The sequence below is a fragment of the Calliphora vicina genome, chromosome 3 (assembly GCF_958450345.1).
Source record: "Calliphora vicina chromosome 3, idCalVici1.1, whole genome shotgun sequence".
Taxonomy (NCBI): domain Eukaryota; kingdom Metazoa; phylum Arthropoda; class Insecta; order Diptera; family Calliphoridae; genus Calliphora; species Calliphora vicina.
This window is the reverse complement of record NC_088782.1, coordinates 40,286,528-40,309,360: the sequence shown is the minus strand read 5'-3', so window position 1 is coordinate 40,309,360 and position 22,833 is coordinate 40,286,528. Positions and strand designations below refer to the sequence as shown.

The following is a 22,833-nucleotide window of genomic DNA, read 5'->3' as shown; positions in this document are numbered from 1 at the left end:
AAGATTATGATTAATTAAAAAAATTAATTTGTTTCAAAATATTTGAATTTTAGTATTAAAGATTTTTTAGTTTGTGGTGATAATGTTAATTAATTAACATAACATAACTATAACAAACTAAAGTTCAAAATTTATTATTTTCATAACTAAAATTTTGATTTAAAATATTAAAATTTTATTGTTTTTTTTCGTAAAGCTTTTGTAGTCTGTCGTAATAATTGTAATTTTATTTGCTGTAGTTTTATTGATAAGCAACAAGTGCTATAGTAAATAATACAACTTTTTGCAATTTTACTATTTACTGTTTGCTATTTAGTATTGTTTTTTACAAAATGCTTAGATTTTTAAAAGTTTTTCAAAAACCATCATGTAATATTATTGGCATGATTCATGTTGGGGCATTACCGGGTGTGTATTTGTTGTATATTTTGTACAGTACATATTAAAAGAATACTAATATTATAATGTAATTTTAGGAACACCACTCTATAAAGGAAATTGGTCTGAAATTATAGAAAAAGCTAAATATGAAGCAAATATTTACAAGAAACATAATTTGGTAGGAAAAACATGTTTTGAATGATGATAGATAGTAACGTGTAATGAAAAGAGCTTTTTAAAAAAGCTCCGTATTGTTCAATAAACAACATTACGTTGTTGAGATTTTTCGATTTTTTCAATAACAACCTTGAAGACAAATGCTTTGAGAAGGATATAGAAACTTAAGAAACCTTTTTAATTAACTTAATTAACACGAACGGAAAATTATTTTCAAATTTTGTATATGCAAAAACACTTATTATTTGAATAATGTTATTTTCATCCACATTTTTAAGGGCCTGATTCAGAAGCAATTTTAATATGGTCCTAAGTTATTCTGAATCAATCTCTAAAATAAATTTTCTGTCCGTGTTACTGAATCAGACCCTATGATTTTTTAAAATTTCATTTATTTTAGGACTCCGTTTTAATAGAAAACATGCATGACATTCCCTATGTGCAAGAGCAACTGCTGGGTCCCGAAGCAGTGGCCTGCATGACACGTTTAGCCCTAGAAGTAAGAAATATTATACCAACCTCGGCGATGCCCATTGGCATACAAATTTTAGCCTGTGGCAATAAACAGGCATTGGCAGTTGCAAAAGCCTGTAATTTGCAATATATAAGAGCTGAAGGATTTGTCTTTGACCATGTTGCCGATGAAGGTTATACAAAAGCCTGTGCTGGCGATTTGCTAAGATATCGCAAGCTAATTGATGCTAACGATATTTTAGTATTTACTGATCTAAAGAAAAAACATTCTGCTCATAGTATAACACAAGATGTTAGTTTATTGGAAACGGCTAAAGCAGCCGAGTTCTTCTTAACGGATGGTGTAATAATAACAGGTGTGTAATAGGTGTGATATTTAGAAATTTTCTGACTATTTTTTGTTAAAGGAAATTCCACAGGAGAGGCAGCTAAACCCCAGGATTTATTAGACTTAAAAGATAAATTGCAAGTACCCTTAATGATTGGATCCGGCATAACCAAAGACAATGTAATGGACTATTATCCCCACATACAAGCAGCCATTATAGGTTCACATTTTAAACATCAGGGCCTGTGGAGCAATGAGTTAAGTGAAACTTCTATACAAAGTTTTATGGCTAAAATTCAGGAATTATGAATATAAACTGAATGTGTTTAGTTTTATTGGTAAAAAATTTTTTATTATTAATAAAAAATACAAACGTTTTTAAAAAAATATATAAAGTAATATTCGTAATATCTTATGGATGTGGTGTTGTTAGTCTTAATAAATCGTTTAAAATAAATTAGCAAAAAAATCATAAATTTTCTCACGCAAAGAGTTGCGTGAGCCTGCTCCAGCAGCAATATTTGTAACTGTTGTAGTTTCACGTTGAAATTCAAACGGTGTTGGCTGCTCATATAAATTATCCAAAGAGTCATCAAATTTAACTCGTTTCTTTTGTGGAGGCGTAGATATATTAAAATCTTGAAAATTATCTCTTAAAGAAGCCGGCATACACCAAGTAGTGGTAGTTGCATCTGTGGCCTCTAAGGCTTTAATGCTGTGGTTACTCTTATTACTGCCATTGCTGGCTCGTAGAGGAAATAAAATATCACGAAAGTTGCCACCACCACCTTCTTCCGCTGGTACACTAACTTGCAAAAGATCGTCGCGTTGTGCAGCTCTTGGTATTGTGTTGTCCACATTTTGTGTGCGAAAATATGATTTTGAATCAGAGTAACGGCTGGCAAAACCATAAGTTGGATCATGATCTGTGGTGGTGATACTGATTGAAGGTTGAATATTAAGATTTTTTCTTTGTTGCGCCTGATTTTGTGCAGTTTTCTTTAAAATCCCTCTGGTGGTTGAGCGCATTTTGTCATTCGATATGAATTTATACAATTTTGATACACGTTTTTCCGGTGTAATAGATTGTTGTTGTTGTTTATTACGCAAAATATTTTCATCGTTTTGGTTAGATGATGGCGGCGGCATAGGAGCAGTTCTTTTTAGCGGCTTATTATTGTTGCTGATCTTGCAAATTTTCTTTGTATTCGAGTTTTCAACCATATTAGAGGTGGCAAATGGTGTTAATTTACGTTTGCTACCACCACCAAAACACGACTTGGCTACAAATGAAGAATCCATCTCGGTTTCGTCTTCCGAATCTGTAGCTCGATTTTTATTACGAAAAATTGTATCATATTCCTAATTAAAGGAAAAGTAATTGTTAATTTTATGTGTTTTTACTGAATTTGAGTTTTTTTCATGCATAAAGAGCTATTAATTTCTAGTTTTTTAAAAAACTAGGAAGAGAGCTATATTTTCACAAAAAAAGTATTTGGTGAAAACTAAAATTTTGGTAAAAAAAAATGTTAAAAAAATTTTTGATGAAAAAGTTTTTTGGAAAAAAATGGTGAAACAAAATTGTTGGTGAAAAAAAGTATTTTGGTCAAAAAAATGTTAGTGAAACAAAATTGTTGGTGAAAAAAAAAATTTGGCAAAAAAAAATTTAAAGATAAGGTTAAACAATTTTTTATTAAAAGAATATAATTTGGGAAAAACATTTTTGGTAAAAAAAATTTTTGGTGAAAAAAATTTCTGCGAAATTTTTTTTTTTTTAAAAATATTTTTCCAGATTTTGACCCATAGTCTGTCCGAATATCTATAGTATTATAAATTTCGTTGGAAAGGCCTTTCAAATGTCGATCATTAGATATCCATTCGATAATCAAGATACAGATCAGAAATAGGTCAAAAATCGAGGATGTCGTAGTTTTTTGCGAAAAGTTTTTTATTTGATATTCCTAGTGTATATAGAAATGACTAAATAATCGAGATATATGGGCCGATTTACCCGATTTTAAATAGCAACCGAAGCAATACCCGATACATTGATGTATCAATCATTTCAACAGACAATCTTTAACGATTCAGAATATACATATTTTCGGAGGCCACCTCAACATGTCCCCATTTCATTTATCAATTGTAAATAAATTCCCTTCCAACTTACCGATTTTTTAGCCTTGGGACTTAGCATATAGTCTGCACCAAAATGTTTTATGCTTTCCTTTTTCCTCAGTGGTGTACGTTTGCTACTCTCTTTTCTCAGCGTTTTGCGGCACTGAATATGCAAATCAATAGCATCACGTATGAAACCCACCCAGGCTCGGCAAACCTGCAAATCTGGCGAAGTGAATATAATGCCATCACTCTGGCAGGTAATTTTAAAATTGCCCGGTAACAATTCATAGACTTTACATTTCTTCAAAGGGAATATACAGCAACATTCCAGAGAATTTTCCACAATTGTATTGGGTGTTCGATCCTTAATAATCTTGCAATACATAAAAATGTCGGACATGAGTATGCAATAGCGTTTTATTTCGCTGCCATTACGGGTGACTTTATGCAAAACACCCTCCTTAATAACCTTACGTGAAGGCTTGACAATATTGGGTGAACGATTTATTAGAGAATTTTGTAAGTTAATTACAAGTTGTATGACTTCTTGATCTTCTACACAGGAATTTATGTGTGATACAGTACTTTCAATTTGTTTCACCGATTCTTTGAGCACTTTAAAGTCAGCATCTGCTGGACTTGTGTACAATAACACCTGTTCCAAGAGTAGTTTATAGCGTGGCACTCTTTGTATGGGCACAATCATTAAAGAATTAAGTTTACGTTGTACCTCCGGACGAGATTCATTCAATTCCAAGTATTTGCGAAATGCAGCATTTTTCGAAGTCAACTCCTGCAACACCAACAAAGCATTGCGATAGTCGAAGGCATACACCGAGTAAAGTTTAAAGAATGGAGCCATTTTCAGAAAAGCCTGGGCCACATTATCCATGTCCGATTCCAGTTCCCTTAGAAATTCCCCATTCAAATTGTAGATCATTTCAATTTGACCAAAGAGTGTAGTGTGACTGGCATCATCTATGATGTGTTGTTCCTTCAAAGGCTTTACAAAATATTGCATTAAAATTTCTAATTGCTGCAAATAAGTTTTTTCGGATGTAACAATTTCATGTACGGCTTGAAGACGAAAATTACGCCTCTTATCCATTTCGGTATTAGGAGAGTTGGAAATTGGTGAATTTCCTGTACCTCCGGCCAACATGGAACATACTAAGGATTTTTATAAATTTACTTAAATATAAGTTAACATTTATCCTTTTATGTTACATACCCTTATTCCGTGTTTTCACCGTCAGTAGATTACGCTCCTGCAACACCTGACGCAATTCGCGGCTAAAACTCAGCGGGGTCTCTGGCGTTCTAGGTGAAGCCATTTCATTAACAGCATTGTTACACTGTCTTTTTATGGGAGTAAACATTCCAATATATATCCTATTGACAGTTTAATAAGTTTAAATTTGTATTCTGTGGTAAACTGAAAAATATCCTTTAATTTTACAAAACAGATGCCGTGATGCTACCACAAATATTCAAATTTGACAGGAAAATAGAACAGCTCTGTCTTTAATTATATTAATATTGCCAGATGGTTTGTTGGTTGCAGAAAATTAAACAACTCTGTGTACAATTATTGCAATATTACCAGATGGCTTGGTGGTTGCTGCACCTGCAATAGGATGACTCATATAGAATAGAAAATGATATTTTAAAAAGTACCGTTGTTAAACTTGTTAAAACTTTTGAATATCTCGTCTTTCCCCTGATGTTCCACAGGGATCCGTAATTGTCTTTCAAATGCATGATACAGTGGTTGACTAATTATTTGTAAGTGGCCGAAATTCGACCGCTTTTAAAACGCTTGTTACCACTTTTATGGAAAGAATTTAAAAAAATTTATTTTCATCAATATTGTTGGACAATAAAATACTTAAAAGTCTACCACAAAAAAAAACCTGTGGCATATTTATATATACATATATGATAAGATTTTGTCAATTGTAGTTATGTTTTTATTTTCAGTTTCCTCCATGGATTTGGAGTTTAGATTTTTACGTGTTGGCAGCACCGCTAAACAGCTGTTCTCAAATGACAACATCTATAGACTACAACTAGATAAGAAACTTAATTGTCAAAAACCTAATTGAATTGTCAAACTAATCTAAAAGGTGTGAATGGATTAGTAAATAACTGTGTAAAAAAATACAACACTACACTAATGGGTGAAATTTTAAACTTTTATTTTTCTGAGCTTCTACTCTGTATCTTTGCTATGATGACAACATCTAATCTGTAGCCGTCATAGAATATTTTTGTTTTCGTGTAAATTGTTTAACAGATTTTTGTTGTCGTGTTCAATATTATTGTTTTTTATTTAATAATTAAGTGCTTGGAAGCTTTTAAAGCTCAAAAATGCAAACAAAAGTCAATGTAGAAGAACGCATTTTGGCTAGAGTTAATCGGGAAATCGGAAGTGACTTTAAAAAGTTGCACAGAGCCTCAATTTTGGTAGAGGACTACAAGAGCCGCTTGGAAAAACTTAAGAATAAGGTAATAATAGATATAAAGATTTGAAAACATTTTATAAGATAATTTCAACCAATAGCTAAACTATGAGGATGAGGAGAATGTGTCCAGTTTTAAATCGGCTTTTGCGACGAAAGAGCAGGCCTGTGAAAGTATTGATTTCCAAATGACGAAACTACAACAGTTTGGTAAGAAACTAGCGGCTCGCATAAAAGAGTCGAACAATGCATTTAAAGGGGCTAAACCGGATTTGCAACAAATACGCAAGCTACAACAATTAGTGCAGTATTTACGTATAGTTCAAGATATACAAGAAATAAGGTAAGTGGAAATAGTTATTTAGCCATATAAGTAATAGTGTAGAGCCATGGAAACCACAACATTAAACAATTATGTATTAGAACTAACTCAATGTAAAATAATTTAACATTTTCAGTCATTCCTTAACCCAGGCCATTAATGGCAAAGATGAAGCGAAATTAATAAATTTGTATTTAAATCTCTATGAAGAAAGTGACTACGAACATAGTGTTATAGGACGTTTAAATAGCGTAGAGGCTCCGTTTTTAAAATCATTTGCCCTACGCACAGCTATACATTGGCATGGTCTATTAAAAGAACGATTCTCAAGGTGAGTTTTTATTTATTTATTTAAATTTCTATTAGATATTGACTCAATTAAACTTTAATTTTAGAGAATTTGAAACCATTTTAAAAAATATGAAATGGGGACAAAAAGAACAGGATTCCTTAAATTATAAACCTTCTACGGATAACATTAATAAAGCCCAATTATTGGCAGAGTATTTGTTTTTGGTATAGTTTAAAAAAAACAAAATTTTGCTATAGTTTAAAAGCACTTTAATCCTTTTTTAGTTAAAATCGCCAGCAGAAGAAACGGAACCTTTGGAAATGATTACATCCAGTATAATTTGCCAGCCCTTGTCAACGGTTACTAAATATTTGCTGGCGCCCTACAGGCAAAGGTATTTTTGAATTTTTTTTTATTGCATTACATACAATTATATTTAAATTAATCCTTTTTAGATTCATGTACCATTTTACGGGCGTTAAGCAAACTAATCGTTTCGATAAACCCGAGTGGTTTTATACTCAAATTCTAAACTGGGGCAAAGAAACTCATTTGTTTGTCGGCAAAACATTTCAACCAGCTGCCGTTAAAGCCGGCAAACTTGATTATAATATAAGGGTATGTAGTAATATTGTACATAAATATATAATAAAATTAATATTATATTTATATCCTTCACCACCAAATTATTTTTTCAAATCTTTACCCTCTCTCTTACTTGTTTATTAATAATCCCGTTTTCAGCTCGAGTTTATGCGCGGTTTGGTACAATTAACCATTGAAAAATTGGCCTTAGACATCGAAGAAATAAGTCGTGATGAAAATCTCTTTGCCCATTTACTAGATGAAACATTGGCCTTTGAGGCAGAGTTAAGAGAAAATTTTGGCTATCCCGCTAGTTTTGCCAGTGCTATATGTGTTGTTACCCAACCAGTTTATTTGTTAAAATGGATTTCCTTAGAAGAGCGGTGTAAGTTTTTAATATAAATAAGCTGTGTGTGTTGGAAATTATTTAAGTCTCAATTTTAGTTTGTTCTGAAAAAATGGATATGATACTACAGGCTGAAAATCCCTGGCAACTAATAGATCCCAACATTTATGATGATGAACTGAAAATTCCCAAATGTGCTGATCAATTTATACGCCTGTTGGAGGCTATAAAGGATCGTTATTATTCTCTCATACAACCAGGACATCAATTACAATTCCTCACTCTGCAAATGGAGTTGATAGATAACTTTCGTCGTAGACTAGTGCAATTGCACAGCAGTGGTTCGGTGGAAAGTATAACCATACTAAATGCCATTAATTACATCAAAATGGTGCTTAGTGAATGGGGAGAAAATGTTCATTATCTACATTTACATGCCGCTTTGGTGGGTCCCAATGCCGATGAAATCAATTCCGTTTTCGAACACCCAGTGGAGGAACTGGAGCACTGGACGCAACAACTTTTAAAGAATCTAGCCACCAAAGCTGTTAATGAAATTAAAGCAAAATCCATGCCTTATAGACACAATTGCTGGCCTTCAATGCCAGAACAGAACTCAAAAGAGCCCTTTATACTCTCGCCCAGTGCTGGTGAAATGTTTCAGGTTATGGTCACCGTCTTGCATAATCTGGAAAGAGAACTATCGGCCAATCTATTCAATTTAACTTTGCGTCTAATAGCCCAACAAATTGATGATTATATGCTGGATAGTATGATCATGAATACGAAATTCTCACCAGCCGGAGCAGCGCAATTTAATTATGACATGACACGTAATTTGTTCGCTTTGTTTGGACAATACTGCCGACGCCCAGATTTATTGTTCAAAAAGTATGTTTTTGTTTTTATTTTAAAGTTCTTAATTTAATATTTAATTGATTTCTATTAAACAATTTTAGAATCCATGATGCCAATAAACTATTGAACTCGGCTCGCGGTACTGCCTTATTATTACACGAAAACCTACAGAGTACTAACAATTACCTGGAGGATAAAATGAAGGCCCTAAAGGAAGTTGGTATTGTGAATTTTAAACCAAAAACCTGTATTGAAGTTCTAGAAAGGCGTACAGATATTCGTATGTTTTAATGGTGTGGTATGGTAGTTAATAAAGTTTTACTTTTTTTACTCTCGAAGTTCATATAAAAACAAAACACATCTATTGATGAATAATTATTGTAAAAAAATGTGTTTTTTTCGGAAATTGATTTGAGGTGAGTACTGAAATATTGTTATATCAAAGGAAAGCTTGTGTTCTCCACATTGTACTTTCCAACAATAGCTTCTTATACCCTTCACCATGAGTGGCAAGGGTATATATAAGTTTGTAATTTCTACATTTTTCATTACCGATCCCACAAAGTATATATTCTGGATCGTTATTGATAGCAGAGTCGATATAGCCATGTCCGTCTCCATATGTTGAATCAACTTCCAGTAGCACTCAAATAACTTACATATATGATTCATACATCAATATATCCGATATATACCCGGTTCGATTACTATTTAAAATCGAGAAAATTGGAGTAGAAATAGCTGAGATATAAGGAAAAATCCAGGACAACCTCGATTTTTTATTTATATCTGGATTACTACGGCCCTATGCTTCTTAAAGCAACAATATGAATTATTCACCCTTATAGTGATTGGCGTAAACGTTTTACGCCTACGACATTTTCGTACTAGATTAAAGAAACAGTTTCTTTTTTTTACCCCAACCACTATATATATACTAAGTCAATATGGATATCTAATGATAGATATTTCAAAGACCTTTACAACGACGTATGTATAAGTCGGGCCTACAATGGGTCAAAATCGGGCAAAATATGTTTTAAACCCAGTTTTTTTTACAAATACAAATAACTGGGCGAATGTGTGTTCTTTAACATCAACGTCTGGTAACTGCACAAAACAAATTTTAACGAAACTTTTCTGATTCATCTGGCATCACTTGCTACGCATTTGCTTCGTTAATTTTCCATCAATGTTGCCATCTCATGGAATTGTTTTCCTAAAAAGAGGATTTTTTTGCTAAATGGGTTTACAATTTCCGGATTGAGGATCTAGAGATTTGTTGGGGATTAATAAACATTGTAGGTGAAGTTTTGGGAAAAAAGTATTCCGCGCCAATATAATCTGGATGAATTATTGTTGTAATAACTAAAAAAAGTCATATACATGATTGTATCACTTTCGCACCATCATTTTAAAACTACCTCGAACAACAAAGCCCAGTGAGCTTTTGTAACATATTGTTGGGGAGATTTGGAGATACAAAAACGTTAACTGGGGATGATGGCTGAAAAAATACCGACAACACTGTAGTTCACTTAACAAAAAAATGTTTTTTAGTTCGATAAAATTCATGAGCGGTGATAAACGTCAAAAGAAGTGCTTATTGTTTAATTAAAAAATATATATATTTTTAAGTGGATTTTATTTAATTTTGTTGCGTTTAATTTTTCTCTACGAATTGCATTTTCTTTCTATTACAACAATAACATTTAATTACATATAAATACAATATAATTTTAAAACAAATTAATTTCATATTTTCAATTGAGTAACTTGGGTTCTTTAATGTGAAAGTGTGTGTTTTTTTTTAAGAAGAAGAAAAAAAGGTGGGTTGTTGTTAGGGTATTCAATCGATTAACCGTTAATCGGTTAACCGATTAATTTTGGACGGTTAACTGTTCGAATAATTTGAAATTGCCGATTTTCAAATAACAAATAAACCGATTAATTTGTTTCGATTAACCGATTAACCGAAATTCCTTGTTTTTGCACTTTAAACAATTTTTTTGTATTTATTTTTCCATTTCAATTCAAAGACAAATTTCAAATTAAAATTAGATATTTTTGAACATCCAATAAACATGTATAACAACTGACATATTTAATTTACATGTATTTGAAACTTTGTTTGTATTTACATGTATGGACGAAACTTTTTTTGAAATGAGTCTTTTATCATAACTAAACGAAACTATTAAATTGATCAAAATCTAAAACAATTCAAAAATGAATATTCCTTATCATGCTTTTGATTTCTCCAACATATACAATCAGCGAGAGAGTTTTTTCCCAAGAAAAGTTTTATTAAATCTAAAGAAAAAAATCGTTTAAATTATACAAATCATGCGATTTCAGAAATATAAATAGTAGATGTTAATATCTTTCTAATCTGTATTAAACCCAAATTTTTACTTATCAAATATACGAGAAAACATGAATTTTAATTTTGATGTTTACAAAAAAAAGAGCACTCTCACACAAAAAATAATTGACTTTTTTGAAAACTGATGAAACTATATGAAAGATTATAGAACAGTTCATAAAACACGGATTTTAAGTTATGACGTTGTTGCAGCAAATAGGCGATATGTTTAAAAAAATTATCTCAAATACCTTATTTGCTGTTTTTTATGTTTTTGTACTCAAAATTCGTTGTTGTATTTTCAATTTAAAATGAAAATAGAAATTATTCGGTTAATCGAATAATTTTAAATTAACCGATTATTAACCGAATAAATATAAACCTCGGTTAATTATTTGCTCGATTAACCGATTAAACCAGAAACCCGATTAATTGAATACCCTAGTTGTTGTACAACTAAAAATACCAAAAAAAAAAAGTACAAACAATTTTGTGAGTGATTACCGAGAAAAACCCCAAAAATATGCATACATATTAAATAATACTTATCGGAAAGCGTACAATTGGAAAATACATAAATAAAAGTGTACGAAAATAAAATAGAAAAATATTACAAGCAATGAATGATGATTACTCATCGTCACGAATGCGTCCCCTTATTTTTTTGAGTGATATTTTTAGTCTGTAGTTTAAAGAAGAATAAAACAACTGAATTTAAAAATAAATATCCTTGATACCCTTTGCTGCCATATACTTCCACATATAATAGATTTATTATTTCGTTCTTTTTCAACAAAAAAATCTTAAAGTATGCAATGCATGCATTATTTACAGTAGACACAAGAAAAAAAATTACAAAAAAAAAAAAACAAAACACATCTTTACATTGAAAGTGTCGATGTTCGTTGAACTGTATTTTAGTTATTGTTGTTGTTGTTTTATCTCATGTTTGTGGGCATTTTGTATAAATGTTCATGTGTGTATGTATGTTAATCGAGATTTTATTTACAATCGGTATATGTACATCATCTCATCTTAACCCGCATTACAAATCTTCCGGTTGTCATCTTTTGTGTTCTAAATCTAAAGTGCAATTTGTTCTTTTTTTTCTATTTACTAGATAGAAATTGTAACAGCAAATATTGTCATTTCTTGTTTAACAAAATTGATTGAATTAATCAAAGTTTTGTCACTGCCCACTATCCTCCGTACTGAAGAAATTGAAAAGAAAACAAAACACAAAAAAATATATACAAATTGACAACATCAAATCTGATTGACATCCTAACTGAATTGAATTACTTTACACTCGACAAAAAAAAAAGTTTGAAACAGACATATCAAGGTAAGTTTAAATATTTTTGGAAATTATTATAATTTTTTGTTAAAAGAAATTGAATTACTTTTCTAAATTGCTACTGCCGTAATTTTTGTGTAGAAAATAGAAAATCACTTTTTTTATTTGTGATTATGTATTTGCCCTAAGGGCTTGATTCTAAATAAATGAAATAAATAAAATAAAAAACCCTCATGATATGAATACTAAATCTAGATAACTACCTATAATAAATAATTTTATATCAAAAATAAATACCTATTCATTGACATACTGAAATTGCTACTTTTCATGAAGTCGGGGTTTTAATTCTTTGCTTTGATCTAGATTCCAAATATTCAAATCAAGGTGTATTACAAAGACAGCTGATTATTATTTGTGCGTTTATCTTGTGTTTTCGATTGTCAAAATTGTTTATATTTTTTGTTTTCATTAAAAGAAATCATTTTAAATGTAAAATTTTTAAAAAATTTAAAGTTTTGGAAATTTACATAATATTAAATAACTAGCTGACCTGGTTTTCATTATTTGAAGAATTTTTTGAATTTTTATTAGTTCGTAATTTTCACTACTTCGTAATATATGTATATTTACATAACTAGCTGACCCGGCAAACGTAGTTCTGTCATACAAATTATTTCCAATGAATAGGTATTTTGGTTGTTAAATAAAAAATAATGCATTCTGAGTGAATTTGGCATTATAGATACTCTCAGGTCTCGTTTTATGCGGATCCAAATTTATGCGATTTTTAAATTAACAATTTTTTTTAGAATTTCTACAGATTTTAAAATTTTTGATGTTTTTTTTAAATTCTAGTGATGAAAATGATATTTTACAATATGATTATATCATCTAGTGATGCAAGCGACGTTGAAAAAATTCCCAAGCGATGCAGACAATTATTCAGGATTCAGATTAATCATACGTATTTACAGAATTTTCTTAAAAAATGTTTTAGCTTATTTTTTTGGATACTTTTCTGTTTTTTCTGTAATTAATGAATTAATATTATATTTTTGTTTATTTTTTTTTAACCGGGATTTGTTTTTACTGTTTAAGTAAATCAAATAAATATATTTTTGTTGATTTTTTTATGCGATTTTGCTTTGGCTTTTTAATTAAAATTTGAATTTATGCGTTTTTTTTTTATTATTATTTATTTTCAACAACCTAGCCTATTGGCCATAACCGGTTATAAATTTCTACTTAAAAAAATAGATTACATTAAAAAATTTAAGTATAAAATAAATTAAATAATTATGATATAAATTAAATAAATATTATAAATAAAATTGAACAAAGTCAAAGCTTAAACTCCAACATATGTATTACATTATACAACATCATTATTAGATAATGATTCTTTAATTGATGTCAGTTAATTAACAACTTGATAAGATAATTTTGGAACGAATCATTAGTTTTTATATGAAGCTAGAGTATCGTTTTATGCGAATTCAATTTTTGCGATTTTTTTTGGAACGCATCTATCGCATAAAACGAGACCTGAGTGTATTTTTTATGCCAAATAAAGAGAAATATTTAATTGAAAAATATTTTAAAAAAATGGGAGGATAGGGAATGATCTAATGACCTAGCGGTATGAAATATACTTTACGTCATATTCTCCTGCCTATCAAAAATATATAAAAAAAATCATAAAAAACAGTAAATATTGATATGTATTTGTATATTGCTCATACAAAATACTAAAAAGTCGGCTAAAAATCGGTTGATGAAAATTTGGGGTTATAGTTATTTTTTGACAAAAAAAAATTGTGAAAACAAATTCTGTATAGATGCACCCTAATTTTCAAGCGGTATGAAATATACTTTACGACCTATTCTCATAGCTCCAAAATTTCATAAAAATCGGTTTAGCCGTTTCGGAGGAGTTTTCACACAAACATTGTGAAACGAGATTTTTGTATATTAGATTTTAAGGGTACGAATATTAAAAGTCATTTTAATCGAAATTATTTTTTAATTAACAACATAACTGGCAAACGGTAGCTCTAATCTATATCCGAAAATTATATCAAAAGTAAGGTTGTCATTCGAATAATCGAAAAAAAGAAATATGTTTTTTATTCGAATGAATAAAAATTTTTAGTTTAAAATAAAAAATTATTCGATCAATAATAAATTGTTGACTACGAATCAAATATTCGAATAAATTTCTTTTCAATATTGAATTAAAACAAAAATAGTTGGTATAAACAAACATTTTAATAAAAACATCTGAAATGAAACAATACCAAGTTGGTTAAATTGAATAAGAAACGACTTCCTATATTATTTTCAATCGACTTCATTAACATCCATATCAGAACATTGTGAAACTTAACTTAAAAAGGAAAATCTTGTGACTACTAAAATTCAAGGAACGGATAAAGTATATGCAATATAGTTAGAATGATTTTCCATTTAATAATAAAACTATATATATATACATATATCCTTAAATAATTAGTTGACCCCATTTTTTTCAAAACTTGTTTCATGTCAAAATTGTTTCTATAATATTTTAGTTTCCGAATAAAAAGAGATTCGAAAAAACACAGAGTTTTAAAAATATTTTTGAATACATTCCCTAATATTTCGACTTACTTTTTCTCTACCTCCCATTTCCTTAATGTACATAGATATCGTATTTTTAAATATGTTTTTTATTTATTATTATGCATAAATAATCAAATTTTATTGTGATTTGTGAATTTATTGATAAACTCCTAAATTAGTATTAATTTTTTATTAACTCATTCACCCACGTTTCTTATTATTTAATACATATTAAATGAATTTATTTCTCCCTTGATTCACATTTTCGGCAATAATTTAACAATGTTTTAAATAAACATTTTCAACTACATACGAGGGTCAAAACAAAATTTTTTAAATACATAAACTATAATTGCTTAAGTTTAGTACTAAAAAAAATGTTATTTTGGTTGTTAAATAAAATTAGAAGCATTATACGAAATTGCTGAAATATTGTATTTTGTTTAAAGGAATTTTTACAAATTATGATTTAAACATCTAACGGTCGAAAGCAAAATTAAAAAATGATTCGGTCATTTAATTTGAAATGAAAATAGGCTTAATATTAATAACAACCTATTTAATGACTTCATTTCTTTATTATTATATAAACCAAATATAATAATAGACTTTAAATTTAAAATTTCTCTAATTTCGTAGAAAAAATAATAGCTATCCTGAGGCAAACAGAACCGTTATAGAATTAGAAAAAAAAATTACAATGATTTTTAATGTACTCCTCGTATTTAGTTATTGTACCTATCGTCTTGTGCTAATTTATCAACCAGTATGGTAAAATGCTTTAAACAAAGCTTGCATGTTACATGCAAGTTTTCCATACAAAATACAATTCAGAGGGTAGTTTTGCAATTCTTTGTTGTATGTTTATGTGTTTTATTTTAAGAAAAATGTATCCATGACATCCATTCAAGTCATACATATTCATATATGAATGTATGTATGTATACGAATGAAAAGGTTTCCTTCTTACATTTATTTTCTTTATAATATACCGTGAATATTGAAGGGGGATTTTAAAACATAGATTAACCTAAATTAATAGCAAAACTAGGGGGGTTTCGTGACATTATACTTGGGCACATAGATTTACGTTTAGAATTGAAAATGTCTATGTATGTATATAAAATATGTAAATAAGCTTTAAAAATATTATACCAAACAATCAATAATGCATAATATCACTAATGTTTAAATTAATGGTTTTGTATGTACAATAGTATATTATTACAAAAATCAACAATGTCTAACACCAATAATGTTTTATATCTAATTTCCTAGAATTATTCAATTAAAAAAAAAATACTTTAATCTATCTATATAAATATAAATCAAATGTCGTTCGTTGGTATTTGCAACAGTAGAGAACGATCCGACCGATTTATTATTTTTTTTTTAAAAATGTTGGTCATAGTCCAACTTAGGTTTTTACGGAATGAAAAATTTACCACGACCACTTTTTTCGATTTATCTAAAATCTGAAAACGGCTACACCGATTTGGCTAATTTTTTGTTTAAATGTTCATAGTAATCCAAATTAAGTTTTTATTGAATTTTTTTCGCAGGACGCCTGGACAATATCTAAATTCGCTAATAACTTGGCCAATAAGCGTTTAATCAAGAAAAGGAGCTCGATCTGTGATCACTCGTATTTCTGGCCAAAAATTGATTTTTATACCCTTCACCTTCGTGAGAAGGGTATATATAAGTTTGTCATTCCGTTTGTAATTTCTACATTTTTCATTTCCGACCCTATAAGTATATATATTCTGGATCCTTATAGATAGCGGAGTCGATTAAGCCATGTCCGTCTGTCTGTCTGTCTGTTGAAATCAGTTTTCTGAAGACCCCAGATATCTTCGGGATCCAAATCTTCAATAATTCTGTCAGAAATGCTTTCGAGAATTTTGCTATTAAAATCAGCAAAATCGGTCCACAAATGGCTGAGATATGATAAAAAAACCAAGACAACCTCGATTTTTGACCTACATATGTATATCTGGATTACTAAGACATTAATATAGACAATATGGATATCTAAATATAGATATTTCAAAGACATTTGCAACGACGTATATAAGACCATAGTAAGTTGGACCTACAATGGGTCAAAATCGGGAAAGAAAATTTTAACCCGAATTTTTTAAAAAAAAAAAAAAAAATTAAAAAACCAAAAAAAAATTTTTTAAAATTTAAAAAAAAAAATTCAAATTTAAAAAAAAAAATTTCAAATTTAAAAAAAAAAATTTAAAATAACAATCGAAAAATTTTTTTTCCAAAAAATGAAAAAATTTTGTTTACCTAAAAATATTTAAAATTTTGAAGTATAATTTGGTATATAAGATTCGGCACAGCCGAATATAGCACTCTTACTTGTTTTATATAAAATCTCAATCTAAAGATCTAAAATGTCCAGAAATATGAGTGATCACAGATCGAGCCCTTTTGATTTTTTTTATAAAAACTCAAAATATCTAAAATCGCTAATAAAATGGCCAATAAGCTTTTAATCAAGAAAAGGAGCTCGATCTGTGATCACTCATATTTCTGGCCAAAAAACGATTTTTTTATAAAAACTCAAAATATCTAAAATCGCTAATAACTTGGCCAATAAGCGTTTAATCAAGAAAAGGAGCTCGATGTGTGATCACTCATATTTCTGACCATCGATTTTTTATATAAAGATTTTAAGTATGTATCTAAATTCGCTAATAACATGGCCAATAAGCATTAAACTCACAATATCTAAAATCGCTAATAACTTGGCCATAAAGCGTTTAATCAAGAAAAGATTTTTCAGACCAAAATTAGATTACTTATATAAAAATTCAAAATATAATCAATGTATGATTTCATGTATTCTGTGGTCGCAAGACTTAGGTTTTTGACAACAAACTTAGGTTATTTGTCTAAGTTTGTTGTCAAAACCGCTTCTTACAAATTCACAAATCGAAAACAAAATTTTTTTTTTTAATTTGGACAGGACAAGGTCTGTCGGGTCAAGTTTCATAGGTCGTATCTCGTCTTAAAATAAAAACAAAAAAAAAACAAGTGTTATATTCGGCTGTGTCGAATCTTATTATCATTCATTAAAATATAATTTAAGAAAAATATTGAAAAATAAAAATTGTAAACATTTTTGTACAATATAAATTAGTCTTATATTCTGAAATGTTTGCTACATTGGATTATTTTGTACATTTTTCTGAGTTTCAGCTGTAATGCCATGATTCAAATCTTGAAGAAAGTGCTGTTAAAGAGTTCTATTTTAGTAATAAAGGCAATTTCATTTGAAGATAATCTTTAGTGTGAAAATTTTAGTTTCTGTGCCAATTAACATGAGCTCATTTGACTCAGCTAAAAAACTTACTTATCAATAATTTTTATGGAATTTTTGGTCGTATTTGAAATTGATTCAGTTCCAGAAAATTGTCTTAAATATCCGCTATAAAAAATTACTGGACACTATCTGTGCTAACCATTAATTTATTAGGTCCTTATTGAAATTTCTGAACGCTTGAAAACTTATTTATGGTCAATTGGACAATATTTTTCCTGCGAATTATATTTACTTAATTGTTTTGAGGCCAAGCAGCCCATTAATAGAATTATCTTCAATCATAAATATTGTAAACAAATTAAAATACGTACTATAAATGTATTAAACAAACGAAAAAAAATTTCGCTGAAATATATACACGAAATTGTATTCTATTTAAACAAAAATAATTACTTTAAGTTTAATTAAAATTATGTGAATTTTTGTTGTATTCAGTTATATGTATGTTTTTGTAAACAAAATCATATTTAATCTCGACCCAAATACTCGTAAGTTCATTAAAAATTGATAAAAACATGTTTATTTGTAGTATATGGCATTGCCCTACAATCAATAAAACTGTTAACAGTTTTTATATTCCGTTCGCAACAATCACGAGTATCTACTTTTTTGTTATATATTTTATTCACTTAATTCTAAATAAATTCTCAAATATGCTATGTACATTTATTATTTTAAATTTAGGTATTTATAAAATGTTTTTTTGAAAAGCTTTTACCATACAATTAATGACAATTTAAATTTAGTTAGTCACTAGCTAACAGGAAATAAAACATTAAGAAATATTTGCAGTTTTGGCAACATTTTAAACCATATAATTTAATGACTAAATGAATATTATTCCTTATATGATATACAATGGAAATGTGTTGTTTTAAATGAGCTTAAACTGTTTAAACAAATTAAATGAAAATAAAATCACATTAAAAGCTCTTTTAAATTTTTATAATAACTGTCATAATTAAATAACTTGATTTATATAAATTTTTTAACTATTCGTTTGTATAGGGTTGCAATTTTTATGTAATTGCAAACCCAGAATCAATTTTGTCGAAATAGGTTATTTTCCGAATAAAATGGCATCGATTTAATTTTGCATTTAAGTCAATAATCTATTTTAGATCTAATGGAAATATTTTCTTTGGAAAACATTAAAGAACTTGTTTGTCAAAAAGTCAGGTGACTTTAAAAAGCCTGCTGATTATTTTTTGTCCGATAGTTTGTTTACATTTGTTTGTTACAATTGAGCATTCAGGTGCCTTTTTTCCATAGTGGCATGAAGCCAAATCGGGCTAGAAATATGGAGGCAAAACTAAAAACAATATTTGTAGATATACATTAATATCAGATCATTCACTTTACGAGCTGCATTTCTTATAGAAGTTTTCGATGCTCTTCGAAAGAGCACTAGCTTTTGAAACAGTGTGATGAAGAACCTTCAGATCATTTGATGTTTTCTTGAAAGTTCACGTACGTTTTTTCGCTGTCCATTTTGTCCGAAATACCAGTTAATAAATTAATGATTTAGAAAAGATAATTTCTGACATATTTTAAAAGCTAACGTGAATAAAAACAAGAGAGCTATATTCGGCTGTGCCGAATCTTATACACCCTTCACCTAATTATACTTCAAAATACAAAATTTTAATTATTTTTAGGTAAACAAAATTAATTTTTTTGGCGGTTTTTCATTTTTTTTGAAAAAAAAATATTTCGAATTGTTTTTTTTTAAATTTTGAAATTTTTTTTTAAATTAAAATTTTTTTTTTAATATTTAGCGAAAAAAACTTAAAAAATATTTTTTCCGATTTTGACACATTGTAGGTACATCGTACTATGGTCCTATATATGTCGTTGCAAAGGTCTTTGAAATATCTATCATTAGATATCCATATTGTCTATATTAATAACTTAATAATCCAGATATAGGTCAAAAATCTAGGTTGTTCTGGTTTTTTCCTCATATCTCAGCCATTTGTGGACCGATTTTCCTGATTTTAAATAGGAAAGCATTTCTGACAGAATTATTGAAGATTGGGATCCCGAAGATATCTGGGGTCTTCAGACATTTCTTCGACATATTTGAAGCAAAAATAACTTTGTTATTTACACTCTACTGTTAAATATTTAAGTGATAACAAATGACAGATTTGTACTCTTCAAAATGACATATAAGTTGTTAAAAATAAAACTGTGTTTAAAGGATACGCTATCTATTCTAAATCCCATATTTTTATACCCTTCACCATGAGTGGCAAGGGTACATAGAAGTTTGTCCTTCCGTTTATAATTTCTACATTTTTCATTTGCGACCCCACAAAGTGTATATATTCTTGATCATTATAGATAGCGAAGTCGATAAGGCCTTGTCCGTCTGTATGTTGAAGTCAACTTTCCGTAGCCACCAAATAACTTACAATATCGGGAATTCTCCCGGTTCGGTTGCTATTTAAAATCGGCCTATTTTTGAACTATATCTGGATTACTAAGTCATTAATATGTATAGACAATATGGATATCTAATGATAGATATTACAAAGTCTATAATGGTATAATAATTTTTAACCCGAATTTTTTTCTACCAAAAAATCTTTTTTCCCTAATAAAAAAAAATTTTCATAAACAATTTTGGAAAAAATTGGATTCATGTATTAAAATGAATTTTTGTTATAAGTTTTAAGCAGGATGATTTTATTAATAACAATTGATACAATCCAGAATGGAGCATTTTAGCTTCATGTGAGACACATTAAGGTCCATTTTCTCAATGTGTCGACAAAATGCCTGTTACTAAATGTCGCCATAAATTTATTAGGCCGATAAACTGTCCGTTAACAATTTTGGTTTTCTCAATATACCGACCAAAAACGTTATTTGCAGTTGGCAATACCTCTCAAAATAGATGTGAAAGTTGGGAACCTTCAAGTGACAACATGTTTACATAAATCAGCTGTTTAATGTAGCCATCGACAGCCGCAATCTTTTGAAAAATTCATTATCCTGCATGTAGTTAGGCCTGGCATGATAAACTCTTTTAGCATTCACTTGGAACTCAAGTTCTTCGTGTTCATCCTCAATCAAATTAATGTTAATCCTTTATTAAACTTTTGTTTTTATAAAATCTATTTAATTTCGTTTACAAAAACACAAACACATACAAACTATGAACAGCAGTCAGCTGATTGAATTTATCTGTACGATAAATAAATAATTGGCAGATGAGGTCGGGTTAGCTTTGCGACAGAATAGAAGCAAATGAGACATTGAGAAAACCAAATTTCTTTAATCTGCAGTTTTTCGTTGGGAAAAAAGATAATCACCTAATGAGAAAACGGCCCTAAGACTTTAAATACTTACTTTTCAAGTGTTATAAATGAAATTGATCTTGATGATTTTATTAACAACAATTGATACAATCCAGAAGGGAGCATTTTAGCTTCATGTGAGACACATTAAGACTTTAAATACTTACTTTTCAAGTGTTATAAATGAAATTGATCTTGAAAATTACTGTGTTTTCCTGAAGGTTCAAACTTGTTAAAAACTTCAAACACCATTATATTAAAAGGACTTTTTGAAAATTCCATTACTTCATACATTTGAGGTCAAGTGAAAAAAATCATACTTTTTTCTTTATAATAAGTATGTAATTAAAGCAAATTATTTAATTAATTTTATATTTATTTAGTTTGTAAATCAAAGTACCAAATATGATTTAATTTTCATTTAAGTTGCAAACACACTCACACACATTTTCTTAACACACAGTTTTACGCTGAAAGCCAACATGAAAAACAATAGGCCTTGTTTGATTTATTCTATTTATTTGGGTGTGCATTTAATTAGTATTCCATGTCGTCATTATTGAATTGTGTTTTTTGTAGATTTTTTTTTTAGCAAACAATTTTAGTAACTGCTGCTGCTGCTACTACATACTCTATTCATATGTGCGTAAGTGATTGTGTATGTTGCCACCACCATCGGTCAAAGCGGTATTAACTGAATGTATACATAGATAGATACGAATTTACTTTGTACAACATTTTCTACTAATAGTTGGTTGTGTTGTTTGTTGTCTGCTGTCCAGTCATTATGTACTTTAGGTATGACAAGTGTATTTTTTATAATAATGATATTATCACAGCAAACATATATAAAAATCAACAACAACAAAAATTCCATAACTTCCGCTACGTAATAATATGGATATTTATGGAGAGTAGTTCATATACAAACTTAGTACATACGTACTTACAAATACACATTCTAGCGATTTTTAACATTTATATTTTTATTCGGAAATGATTTTGTTCATAAACGTTATATTTTGAAGTATTCCAAATACTCAACACCCTATTTATATCTTCCTATTTTGTTCATAGAAACAAGAACATGCATGTTTTTTAAATATGACATTTTTGCAGTGATATCTTCCATTTGCACAGTTATATCATTCCTAAAGAAATACGGTGTATTTGGCATTTGAAAAATCGACATTTATAAACAACTAAAGAACTAAAGCACAGTTATTTAGTCTAGATCACCATGATCCAGTGCACAATGACAACAGTCTAGGTCAGGCCAGGTCTAGGTTTGTCATTTGAATAAAAAAATAATTCGAATAATCATCGAAAAAATATATTTTGTGATTCGATTAATCGAATAAATTAGTATTCGGCAAGTTGCCCTTTGAAACTAAAATCGCGTGACTTCTAAAGAAATTATCTGCAATAGACACAAAATGATTTTCTAATCTATATACAGTGGGGAGCTGAAATGAATACATGTTTCTATTTTGTGCACTTCTTATGGAATAAAAATAAAACTAATAGAGCAAATCCTAAATTTTTTTCTGTCATTTATTTTATGTTTAATATGTAACAA

The 22,833-nt window shown here is 29.1% G+C and overlaps 4 protein-coding genes across 5 annotated transcripts in view; 3 read left to right on the top strand and 1 right to left on the bottom strand.

Moving 5' to 3' along the window:
* Window positions 1-250: 250 nt before the first annotated feature.
* On the top strand, window positions 251-1,718 carry LOC135954781 (uncharacterized protein F13E9.13, mitochondrial). The gene is made up of 4 exons (XM_065505013.1): window positions 251-408; window positions 477-559; window positions 959-1,388; window positions 1,440-1,718. The coding sequence occupies exons 1-4, from the start codon at window positions 333-335 to the stop codon at window positions 1,667-1,669; spliced, it is 819 nt and encodes a 272-aa protein (XP_065361085.1). The 5' UTR covers window positions 251-332; the 3' UTR covers window positions 1,670-1,718.
* Window positions 1,696-4,950, bottom strand: RhoGEF4 (Rho guanine nucleotide exchange factor 4). The gene is made up of 3 exons (XM_065505012.1): window positions 4,713-4,950; window positions 3,531-4,651; window positions 1,696-2,722 (listed from the first exon to the last, which is right to left on the bottom strand). The coding sequence occupies exons 1-3, from the start codon at window positions 4,858-4,860 to the stop codon at window positions 1,808-1,810; spliced, it is 2,184 nt and encodes a 727-aa protein (XP_065361084.1). The 5' UTR covers window positions 4,861-4,950; the 3' UTR covers window positions 1,696-1,807.
* A 772-nt stretch (window positions 4,951-5,722) lies between these two features.
* Window positions 5,723-8,702, top strand: Rint1 (RAD50 interactor 1). Its single transcript, XM_065504072.1, has 9 exons — window positions 5,723-5,989; window positions 6,045-6,286; window positions 6,402-6,596; window positions 6,661-6,781; window positions 6,842-6,951; window positions 7,013-7,175; window positions 7,302-7,527; window positions 7,587-8,379; window positions 8,448-8,702. Exons 1-9 carry the CDS (start codon window positions 5,852-5,854, stop codon window positions 8,635-8,637), a joined length of 2,178 nt encoding a protein of 725 aa, XP_065360144.1. The 5' UTR covers window positions 5,723-5,851; the 3' UTR covers window positions 8,638-8,702.
* A 1,173-nt stretch (window positions 8,703-9,875) lies between these two features.
* The window catches only part of Ptpmeg (protein tyrosine phosphatase Meg), a 37,097-nt gene continuing 24,139 nt past the window's right edge, over window positions 9,876-22,833 (top strand). Inside the window, exons 1-2 of one of the 2 annotated variants that reach the window (XM_065506463.1) lie at window positions 9,876-9,945; window positions 11,836-12,056. The gene's annotated coding sequence lies outside the window, so the exon portion shown is untranslated. Of the gene's footprint in view, window positions 9,946-11,835; window positions 12,057-22,833 lie in introns of those variants that run through there. The other variant, XM_065506465.1, reaches the window with a different exon arrangement.

Excerpts from the sequence above, each read along its gene's own strand:
- LOC135954781 (XM_065505013.1), top strand. The coding sequence starts at position 333 with ATGCTTAGATTTTTAAAAGTTTTTCAAAAACCATCATGTAATATTATT. Across the intron at positions 409-476 it reads TCATGTTGGGGCATTACCGG|GAACACCACTCTATAAAGGA; the intron begins GTGTGTATTTGT and ends ATGTAATTTTAG. Across the intron at positions 1,389-1,439 it reads GGATGGTGTAATAATAACAG|GAAATTCCACAGGAGAGGCA; the intron begins GTGTGTAATAGG and ends TTTTTGTTAAAG.
- RhoGEF4 (XM_065505012.1), bottom strand. The coding sequence starts at position 4,860 with ATGTTTACTCCCATAAAAAGACAGTGTAACAATGCTGTTAATGAAATG. Across the intron at positions 4,652-4,712 it reads GGTGAAAACACGGAATAAGG|TATGTTCCATGTTGGCCGGA; the intron begins GTATGTAACATA and ends AAAAATCCTTAG. Across the intron at positions 2,723-3,530 it reads GTCCCAAGGCTAAAAAATCG|GAATATGATACAATTTTTCG; the intron begins GTAAGTTGGAAG and ends TCCTTTAATTAG.
- Rint1 (XM_065504072.1), top strand. The coding sequence starts at position 5,852 with ATGCAAACAAAAGTCAATGTAGAAGAACGCATTTTGGCTAGAGTTAAT. Across the intron at positions 5,990-6,044 it reads TGGAAAAACTTAAGAATAAG|CTAAACTATGAGGATGAGGA; the intron begins GTAATAATAGAT and ends TTCAACCAATAG. Across the intron at positions 6,952-7,012 it reads CTGGCGCCCTACAGGCAAAG|ATTCATGTACCATTTTACGG; the intron begins GTATTTTTGAAT and ends AATCCTTTTTAG.